The sequence below is a fragment of the Convolutriloba macropyga genome, chromosome 5 (assembly GCF_964194025.1).
Source record: "Convolutriloba macropyga chromosome 5, txConMacr16.3, whole genome shotgun sequence".
Classification (NCBI taxonomy): Eukaryota; Metazoa; Xenacoelomorpha; order Acoela; family Convolutidae; genus Convolutriloba; species Convolutriloba macropyga.
Window position 1 is genome coordinate 4726146 of NC_134472.1, and position 11429 is coordinate 4737574.

An 11429-nucleotide genomic window follows, 5' to 3' on the forward strand; every position below is an offset into this window, starting at 1 on the left:
GCCTGGATCTGATTGTAAATAAATCACACATTACAACTAGTTATCAACAAATGTTTTAATTTTTACTTCTAATTGTCAGTTGCCTAGTTAGTTGACAAAAAATACTGCAAACAACTGATTTTGAAAGGACAAGTAACAATTTTTGTCGAAAAGTGATTTTCTTGTATTTAATTTCTAGATACCCCCAGGGTAACATGATGGCGATTCGGGTAATCACTGGGAAAGACCTAATTGTTCTAAATTTATCGAAACGAAAACTATGTTAAGATAGGTATGTCAAAATTCGGCTAAACAGGCTTTAAGTATTGCCGAATTTGTGCTAAAATGGTTTTCCAGAAAAGCAGAAGAAATTGTTTATTTTTTGTAGCGATACTACGTAGAGAGACGCAGAGGGAGACGCAGAGGACTTTAAGTTGATACCGCATTTGTTAATCTAAGATGATCTCAATAAGTCTGACATAAAAAAGAAAAAGATGCTGCTAGCATAAAGTTTTCCCGCTTTCAAAAAATCTGGGAACCATGAAAGGGTGGAATTGAAATGTTTATATTTGAAGTTTTTCTGATTTTTTACATAACATCATAGCTGTTATTTTTGAGACAGGCACAATTTTCTAGGTGTTTTAAGGTTCCTGAACGACATCTACTGCTGTAACCTATGGCTATACAACCATATCTTGCTTTTTGTAAATCAAGTTTAGATCACTTTTGCCAGAGTTTTGTTTTCTGATCTACTTTATTCAAAATCAGTTTTTGATTCAAAGTATTCTAAAAATGCGTTAAAAATAGCAGCAAAAAGATTTGTTTCGGTGTTTTTTTTGCTTTTACAGCTTCCATTTGCGGAATATTGATGTGAAAACTGAAAGTTTCAGTTATGAGTTTTTCATAAGCAGTAGCTGGTTTTTCAACTTGCTAGAAGAAAAGTTATGTATACTTTAATTTCTAGAAGTTTCTCAGCCCCCACCCCCTCCTAGATAAATGCGGCTTGATAGAAACAAGACGCAAATTTTGTCTATAATTACCGCTTTTCTATAGAGTGAATTCGCTAAAACCTTTTTGATTAAGTGGTTGTTTATTTGTCAAGAGCATATAGCACTCTAAATCGTCTTCTAATCTCTTTTGCTGATCTTGAATGCGTTTAGGTCCAATGTCTTTCGCCTGCCTCTTTTGTTTGAGAACTCGTAAACTGTTTTCCCGCAGACGGACAACCTTTTATTCAGCTATGTTCCGCTGACGCCGCCTGAAAATGTTCACGTGAAAAGCAGAAGTGAATTCATTTCACATAAAAGCATTTTTAAGCTGTACTGAAATGTGATGATGATGAACAAAGAGCAAATAATCATTTTGTTCATGTTCATTAGGATAATGGAGTACATGTGTATGATGCGTTTACAGATAATTAAAGTTTTTCTGTTTGAAATTAAAAGAAAAATTTACCGACTTTGATGTCTCAGATTAAAGAAGTTTTCCATGAAAGTAGTTTTTAAAGTTTTGAACTAGGGTGAATAGTCAATTATGAGTAGTATGAAAAATGGGCAAACTGTTTCGATTACATTCATATAATTCAATATGCGCAATGTCGAGGAGTGTATGAATAATTCAAAAGTAAAATTTAGACAGCATAATTGGTGATGTTTCTCGGGTTTTGTGGATTAATTTTCTGACGTCGTTCATCTCAAACAATGACATTATTAGCATAATATAAGGTAGTATTGCAACTGTTAAATTTGAGGTCTCTAATGTTTGCAGAAGGGTACCAGCGTCTGCTAGACAAAAAAAATGTAACTTTGAAAATTTGACTTTTCCTTGTTGAGACCCTCAAATTCTATTCCATAGAAGACGTGGAAATGACCCGGGAATGACCTTTCCTGTGAACCACATCCAAGAACCATACATGGTTCCATACAGGCCATAGAAACATTTTGCATACGATCTTGCTATAGTTGCCATGATTTTCATATATGATCTTTATATGGTACCCAAGAATTGACATCCACTCGTGCCAATGAATTCAATGAAGTATGTTCATATTTTATCTTTAATTCTAATTTCCGAGCTTCAGCAATCTTAATGAAAACACAAGTCTTTCCTCCAGGATGTCGCTTGGTTGTTCGTAAGGAATAAATTTAGTGGGTGAGGAATAGATTTAGGCCGTTTTTAAACAAAAAGGGATTTGAAAAGCTCTATTGAAAAACCAGTAATAACTTTAGTTTGGTAGAAGAGGTAAGATATAGTCAATTTTAGTTTAAACAATTTTGTTCTTAAAGAGTTATATTTGAGGTTAACATTTTTTTGAAAATCTAATTGTTCTGTGAAACATTCAACCCACTTTAGTGGTGGAGAAACTATATACTCAACTGGGTTTTTTTGTCCAATCAATTTTAGCCGACCAATATATTCATCGTAAAGATTTGTGAGTGATATCATTAGAAAGCCAGTCTCTTAGAATATATGATTAAAAAGTTTTGTTTGAATTTTGATTTTTTTCCATAGAGTTATCAAGATTTATAGTTTGTGATCATTGACTGATGTCTGCTGTTTTTTCAAATTTCTGTACTTTCGACCAAGTTTTCGTCAACTTTCCTAAAAAAATATGTTAGCATTGTTAATCATAAATTTATTGTTCCGACCCCACTTGTGGGGGGAGGAACTATATACTCAACTGGTTTTTTTTTGTTCAGTCAATTTTGGCCGATCGATATATTCATCGTAGAGAAATGTTAGTGGTATCATTAAAAAGCTCGTCCAGCGTAGAATTCGAAATTAAAAAGATTTCTTTGAATTTCGTAATTTTCGAGGAGTTATCGAGGTTTAAAGTTTTGTGTGAACACGGGATATTTACATGATTTTGTTCCCTTTTAGTGTAATTTTAGTGTAAATTTAGATCTTTTCTATTAAAAAATATTAATTCAAAATTATATTTCAGGCTAAAATATGCAGCAATTTTGTGTTACTAATAAACGAAAGACGATAAAAAGGCTAGTTCTGGTCTGATAACGAAGTTTACTATAAAAAAATTCGAATTCAATTCAAGTGCTGTTTTTTTAGAAAACTTTTCCTATCTATTTGTTTTTTAGTCACTCTGAGACTAGTCACATTTCACATCGAGGTTCAGTTAATGATAAAAGACCTTTACTGACAAATGATGCCCAATGATAAAAAAATTGTTTTCAGGGAATCGCGCATGTGTTTTATTGCTTCGACTCTGAGTTTTCGTAATTTTAATTGAAATTTTGACTTTCATTTTTAGGTTTTACAAAATTTTTGGAGTCCTATGGCATAGTCTCATTGACTAAAAATGCAATAGGTTTTTTAATGGGCATTAAATGAACCTATCTATCTTTACATGGACAACTAATGGCTGTTAAGACTTTGAAAACAAATTTTCGGAATTTTTTCAACATTAACCAATTATAAACTTGTCTTCCTGATTTGTAAGTCAGTCTCAGTAATTACAGTACACCCTTCTTTCCTAATGCAACCGACATTAATCTGGTTAGCAGTATTATCTTCTAACTATTGGTCATTTGACTCCAATGCCACAAGATTTCACAAAATTTTCTCCAAATTTCTGGATGTTTTCGTATTATTGGTTCTTTTTGAATTCTTACAACAATATATTAACATTGATAGCTCCAACTGGCTTTAAAAAGACGTTCATTGGATCATATGTAAAGTTTTCAGAGAAAAACGCATGGTTTAATTGGCTTCAACACTTTCCTCTCGCACTTTTCTAGTGATTTTTTGGTTTTTGCTTAAATATATATGTTGTTTTCATAGTCATAAGACTTATTGGGATGTCTTGTTGATTAGGTTTGCTTGACAATCATCTTTGTCCTCTCATCGAGGTGTAACTGAGCGCATTTATTGACATCCGTTGAAAGCTATTCAATTTAATCGCTGTCAAAATTTTTTGAAAAAATTTTCGAAAATTTTTTTGAACATTATCCAATCGTAAACTTAATTTCGTGAACTGTAAGTCAGTCTCAGTAATTTCAGGTCTCCTTTCAGTTCTACGTTAGCCAAAATTTGTCTAGTTAGCGGTTTTATCTTCTAACTATTGGTTTTATGACTTCCATGCACGAGTTGTTCTTATTTTTTTTAATTTTTGTATACATATTTTTTTCGTAATCCTGGTTCATTTTGAAATCTGATCACATTATCTTTAAAATGATAGCTCCCGTTGGCTAAGAGAAGATGGTCAGTGAATCATAGAAAATGTATTTAGAGAAAAGCTTATGGTTTAAATGGCCCTGATCTTTTCTTCTCGGACTTTTCTCTTGAATTTTTGGTTTTTGACCGTATTTTTTGTTGTTTTCATAGTCAGTGATTTGTTGTAATGTATTATTGATGCTGTTTAAATGAAATCCTAGTTTTAATGTTTCTGTTCCTAGTTATAGTGTATTTGTTCGTATTTGTTGATTATTTGAAGTCATATTGTTAAAGAAGAAGAATCTCATTGCTGTTGAAAAATTAATTGACATTAGAAACTTTGTTACTGAAGCTTTCAGTTTTTAATGGCTTTTCGCTCGAAACTTTTCTCGCTCATTTTTTTTAATTTGTCGTTTTTGCCTGTTTTTTTTATTCTTTATGTAGCCGCAAATGCTGACCTATGTCATAAGCATGTAATTAAATATTGAATGAATGATGTTACTCGAAGCAGTCAGTTTTATAGCGAATAGTCATTTTAATTTTTAATTTTTTAGTCTTTGTTGTTCTTTTTGTCAACTTCTAATTTATTCTCATCATCGAGAGGTCCCATACAGTTCCTTGTATTTTAAAAATTAACACGCTTTTTGGTATTGTGACGTAACTGTTGTTTTGTTTGCAGGACAATATCCGTTTTTATAAAATTTATGTGAGTGGTGTATTTGTTTCTTTTTCTCTTCCTTTAGCACAATCGCGTAATAACAGATCCCAATGATTTCCATATGTGGCCCAAATGGATATTTTTTGCAGTATAAATTCAGCTGAATTAGTAAAAATCAAAACTGAAATAAAAATACATATTATTCAGATAATAGCGAATAATTTTAATGGCTTCAATAATTTGTATTTTCAAAAATTGTTTAACTTTTTGAGTTTTTCTGTATCTTTAGTCCGTTTCTATGGCTTAGTCTAACCAAACACAGGTCCGATTGCTTTCATAATGACTTTTACTAATTTTACCCAGAATTGTTTTGCTATAAGCTAATGATTTTTAAGACTTTTGAAATTATTTGGTTTAAAAAATGTTCATAAAAAGTCGATTTTTGAATTTTGCCTCATTAATTCCTCTCGTTGTCGACTTGTTACCTAGCCTCATTTGTGAACGTTTTCATCTGCTGTATGGTTAGGAATAAGTAACTTTGCGTAGTTAAGGTTTTATCTGATTGCTTTTTGACGTTGTTACTAGGTGCTTTTAAATTTAGATATTGAGTTTTTGCCTTGAAATTTTTGTTTTTGCTTATTTTGTTGTTGGTTTTTTTCTCGTAGTCTTTTTAATGGCAGAACTCGTGAGTGTTGTAATGGGGCATCGCATTATGTAATTCAATAAGTAGTTAGATTTTGTAACGATTTTTTTTATTTCAATAATCTGTTTTTGTTATCGCTTCATTTGGTTGACAATTAAGTCAAAAATGTAGATGAGCTCGGGTCGGAACATCATGTGCGAACGCACATTAACGAGCCTCCTTGTTGGATTAAGCTTTAAGTACAGAGGAGTGTTGCTGACCTGTTTGGTCCGACATTTTGGATAGAATTTTGGCTTTCAAATTGGCGAAATTCACTCTTTTCATTAATTATTCATTAATTCATTAATCTAATCATTAATGGCACCAAATATGCTTCCTTAGCCCATTTTATTTAAATTGGACATATATATACACATAAAAACTACTAAAACAATCTTTTCAAATCTCAGAGGGGACAGTTTTTCTTCCGCGTCCTGCGAGAGTGTTTTGGAACGGGTTTTGGAACTTTGACGGTTTTTTGCTAATTTAACTCGATAATTATTCCAAATTCACGGTTTATTTTTGGTAGGTTTACTTTTTGGTCAATTTATCTATATCTGTAGTATTTGGGACTTAAATGTCTTTAATGGACGAGCAGCAATAGCAAGACTAAATTTGGTCTAATCATGGATTTTTACAATCCAGGAATTATCAAGGCTCAATTTTTGACGGATCTCATTTATGTTCACGTTAAGATAAACGAACCTATTCTTTATATCCAGTGAAAAGCTCATGGTTTTAGGACTTTAAAACTGTGTTTGCGTGCAATTGTTTGTGAAGTTTTTGGTTCTGCTGGTATTCTTTGTTATTTTATATTCTCTTGACTTAGTTGCACTAATTACAGCTCTGATTGACTTCTTGAGGGTTTTTAAGTTAACTTGTCTAGAGTTGGTCGTCTTTTTCATTTGAATGCTTATGGTTGTTATTACATTTAAAGATAATTGTTTCCGAAAAAAACAAAAGGTTTTTGAGCTTTGCCTTTTTCTTTATTTTACTTATGTTAACTTTGCTTAATCTCAGCAAAGAGAAGTCCAGTTTTTCTAGTGCAAATGGCAGTCATCACCTTATTCTTGGTTTTTGGCTTCAGTTTTCATAATTTTTATTGGTGTTTGGACATATGCCTATCTTTGATGTTTTTTGTTGTCTTCTCGTGTTATGACATTAATGACTTGTCACATGTCAGAGTAATAGAGTTGAGACAAGGCGCAATTGAATATATTGAATGTTGTTGGTGAATAGATGAAGGTTTTAACGGCTTGGACACCGTCGCGAAAACTAAATGCGTGATCAATTATTGCCTTTATTTTTTTATTTGTTTCTTCTTTAACTTCTGGCCCCCGGAAATTGGATGAGCAGGTAGCGCCCGAATGGCATTAAGTAGTTGAGCAGCTCACTTAGGGCCTTACTAGTCTCTAAGTATGCAATTCACCAAAATAGTTTTGAGGAGACAATCTTGTGGTGTGAAGGGCGGTTCTTAATCCTAAAAGTTTGACCCCTTCAGTCACTCCCTTACTCACCTCCTCCCCTAACACTCTACTAGTCCACTTACCTCCACCTGGCGGTTTGGTTTGGACCCCCTCTCTTCTATCGAGCCCTCTCAACCCTACCCCCGTCGCTTGACCTCAATTGTATGGTAATTCCATCGTTTTAGCGACACTATGTGACAACTGTTCCAATGTAAAAGTCATCATTTAGTTCTTATTTAATCTTGAAGTTTACCTTCTCAGTGGAGTTTCTGAGAGACTTTTAATATTTTCTGGCACTATTTAACGAAGCTTTTGAAGACCACTAAGTACTGCCATTACTTATTTAAAATTTATTTAATTTGTTTCAGAGGAATCTAGAATTATTTCGGAGCCAGAAGACACTTCTCGCGAGAGAGAGGGAGGCCATAACTAGCCAGAGGGAACAATGGTCACAAGACATTGTTGAGAAATTCAAGAAGGAATTGACGGCTGATCTAGAGAGAACCTCGAGCAAATTTTCTCAAATTGATACCCAGGTTTGTCATTTTATTTTTCGAACACCATTTTCGAGTTCAAAGTTGCCTTCAATTTGTTTTCTATCAAACGTAGTTTGAAATGGCTAGCAGTAATATGCAGCCTTAGAATGTTTTTTTTCTGGTCTGCCTGTATGAATTAAAATAAAATATCAGCCTTATGTTATTAGCAACGGTTTATTACTTAAAATAATATTGATGAACCTTCAGATTCTGCCAGTTGAAGTTAATTAAGAAGATTGGTTTATTCGACACTTGTATGGTCACATTTGTTCGAATGTACTGAAAAAGATGATATTAAACATGAAAAAGTGATAATGCTTGACTTTGGTTATCTGTCTTTAAGATTCGAGTCCATTTGAATGCACATTTTTTGTTTTTCATGTTAATTTATCTCATGTTAAATTTATCTCATGTTACATTTATCTCATGTTACATTTAAGGAAGAACATTATTTCCGGTTTTTAAAACCTTGATCAGAAATTTCACGTCACAACTTTTGGGTTAAAAAATCATCTCAAAAAGGCGGTTAATCATCGTGGTCGAGAGAGTTAATTATCAGCATTAACAAAAAGTTTCGGGTCTTTCCCATTATAGCCCCCCAGATTAGTCGTCAGAAAAGAAAACCTATACCCCCCCAATCATGGTAAATATACCATAATGGGGGGGGGCTATATTTTCATTGGGGGGGGGAGGGAGAGGGCTATAATGGGAAAGACCCAAAGTTTCTTATACTGCAGTAATTTCTCCCAGTTTTGAATCAATCACAGGTTGCTCTGCCGTGGGAAAATTGAACACTTCATTATGAGATGTCAAAATAAAATTGTTCGACTTCTCGTTAATCACACACAGACACACTGGCACGGGTTTTTAGGTTGTGTGCGAGAAAGAACAGGCAGATGTGATGAGTTGTTACATTGAGAACAAAGAGAACACTCTCAACTGTGAGAAACAAGTGAACCTGTTTGACCTCTGTGTCCAAATGAAGAGGAAGCAAATGAAAACTCCAGCCGGTGGAATCTCTTCATCCAAGTCTCCGGAGTCTTATTCCGGTTCTGAAGATGCTGCTGTCACAGGGAAAGAGAATGCTCGATAAAGGGACTTTAATAAGGAATACGTTTTTGATAATATTCCAGACTTGTTGCCCGAGTGAAGTTAAATTTAAAGATGGTCAGTGAAAAAGATTTTTTGAAGATTCTCAAGTTTCGTTAGCTTTCAGTGACTCTCACATTGTATAAACTATCACATCGGTATTTTTTGATAATTTGCTCTCGAACAAAGTTTGTAGCAATTATTTGTGTTCTCTGGTCTTTTTAATAGCCGCAAAGCGATACCTGGGGCTATTATTGGCCTTCTCTTGGTTTTTTCGAATTTGAAAAAAAAAATCGAATTATATTGGGGCGCTGTCAAGATATGTTCACACATTTTTACGATTTTGGTCACTCCGAAACAGGAAGTGGGGCGAAAAGGCAAGTGGTTTTGAGGCGTCAAATTTGATAACTCTAATTTTAAAACAGAGTGTGAAAACGGCGTTTGAATGCAACTTCCTTTTCTTGCTAATTTTTACTAATTTTCGATTTTTCGATCGTTTTTTTTTTACTTAAAGGGTTTTTCAATACATTCATACTTAGTCCATTCTAGGTCCTACTTTTTGTTCAGTCAATAAAAAACTCTTTGAATTGTTGGTCAGGACTTGTCCTGTATTTCTTTTTTATTTCATAGCCAATGTTTTTGTTACGACCAGATGACGTCACAATCACTTAAAACCTGCTTCTTGTTCGTGCATGCAATTTCTACTGAATGCGTTTGTGACGTTATTTTTCACTCTTAGTGGAGCGAGTTTTGTTCATTCGCGTGATTAGGTTTTCGGTCATACGTGACCTACTTCACTCTCAAAAATGATTTCATTCTCAATTTAAATTTTCTTTACTTCAATTCAAGGAGATAAGGTCACGTGAGTGTGGGTCACTCTAATTGAAGGTTATTTAAGAGCAGCTTATAGAAGCTGCAATAAGTTATACAGATTCATAGTCAAAATATAACACTTCTGCTTTTAATGAACAGAAATCCCGTTTTTGTATGGGACTTTTTGAGACTGCAGACGAAAATATTACGCTTATTTTTTGGCGATCTGCCAGCTATGTTAATGCCATTTTTAACTTGACCGATTTGATTTTTGAGTGAGTTTTATCACGACGCTTCGCTTCTTGATTATTTGCTTTTTTCGTTATCAAAATTCGTGATTCAGAACGTCGTTTGAGAGCAGTTCTTCCAATGTTAGCTGGCAATGTTTGGTTATGTTTTTTTTTGTAATCCTCTAAGATCTCTGTGTCTTGTTTGTTAAAATAGTTTTCTTTTGGGTTTGCATGATAGGCGAAGGTATTGCGAAATGTTATTTTCAGAAGCATTTTGATCAGTTGACTAAAACAAACTTATCATACGCAATTAGGTACACTTTTCTGTTTGTGCCCCCTAGATTAGTGGGTGCAAATTATCTGCTCCCGCAAGTGCATGTGGCATATTTTTTACGTATGATTTACTATGTAAATACACGTGCTCTCTAACGGGGGGCATAAAATTTGCAATATTGATCCAGTGAAACCGGGACACTTTTCAGATTGCGTCATGACACGAACATCTCGAATGGACTTCAAGAAGGCAAAGCCACCCAAACATGAAGGCTCATCATGGGCCGAAATAAAGCAGCAGACACAGTCACAACCTCACACTTCTCAAAACACAGACGTAATTAGACTCGACAACGCTAACTTCAAATTGAAGACCGCAAAATTGTTTTCTAAAAAGTACTGTCTCAAATGCAAGCAACAGGGCCATTTAGTCGAAAGCTGTCCTGAACGACAAGATAATTTTAACTCTATGCTTTGCTACAATTGTGGCTCTACGGACCATTCGCTCAAAAAGTGCAACAAGCCTAGAGATGGAAAAGTGTTGCCGTATGCGACCTGTTTTATTTGCGATCAAAATGGACATCTGGCTTCAAAGTGCCCGGGAAACCGAAATGGGATTTACCCGAAAGGTGGAGGTTGCAGAAAATGTGGATCGAATATGCATAGAGCAAATGATTGTACTGAGCTTACAAAAAAGTCGAGTAAAGCAGACTCAGAAAGTCAAGATGAGTTCTATATCAATCCACGATCGAATTTTGATCATTTATCGGCCGATGCTGAAGACTTTACAACTCCCACTGAAGATGCTGCGTCGTCACAAAAAGGTGACAAAACTGAAATCTCGAAACCGAAGAAAGGTCCGAAAATTGTCGTGTTTAGATAAATTATTTGTTGATATTTTACTCTGCTAGTAATACATGTTGAATTGGTCCGTATTTTTGCAATTTGCGGTGAGTTTTGTCTATAGAGAGGAATATAAGAGCAGCTATTGATTTCTTTCTAAAAACGTCTCGCATTTTAGGAAAAATTTTGTTAACTAACATCACATCTTGGAGTCGAAATATCCACCAACATAAAGTGGGTTCAGTGCGCCTGGTCAAAAATCTAAATCAATGCTGAATTTTGATTTTATTAGGCCTATAATAAAATCAAAATAAGTCCCATACCTGGTGGAGTTTTAATATGGTGAACTACATTTTTGAAACAAATTTTGTTCTACAATGTCCTCATCTTTGAAATTTGTTGCGACGCAAAATTATTGCGCGCCCATTTTTTATCAGTAAATGGCACTGATTCTATTTAGCATTCTCATCTTTTGCAGAAAAACTGGCATCGGGGATATTACCATTTTTCATCGAATTCAACCAGCTGTCAATGATTTACTCGGTCGTAAAATTTAAATATTCTGAAGCCTCTGATTATAATTCCGAGTCTCTACTCCAAAATTTTTTCATTATACTTCTGGACACAATTTCACATTTTTTTAATAAAATTTTTGCTTCAAATTCAAAATAATTCAACCATATGTAGATG

The 11429-nt window shown here is 34.1% G+C and overlaps 2 protein-coding genes across 2 annotated transcripts in view; both read left to right on the plus strand.

The window, feature by feature from the left end:
- Positions 1-8670, plus strand: part of LOC142339736 (uncharacterized) — a 169655-nt gene extending 160985 nt beyond the window's left edge. Inside the window, exons 3-4 of the mRNA XM_075389967.1 lie at positions 7324-7491; positions 8363-8670. Coding sequence (XP_075246082.1) covers positions 7324-7491; positions 8363-8584 — 390 coding nt within the window. The 3' untranslated portion in view covers positions 8585-8670. The remainder of the gene's footprint in view (positions 1-7323; positions 7492-8362) is intronic.
- A 1439-nt stretch (positions 8671-10109) lies between these two features.
- On the plus strand, positions 10110-10831 carry LOC142339733 (uncharacterized). Its single transcript, XM_075389965.1, has one exon. It carries the CDS (start codon positions 10114-10116, stop codon positions 10777-10779), a length of 666 nt encoding a protein of 221 aa, XP_075246080.1. The 5' UTR covers positions 10110-10113; the 3' UTR covers positions 10780-10831.
- The last annotated feature ends 598 nt before the right edge of the window (positions 10832-11429 follow it).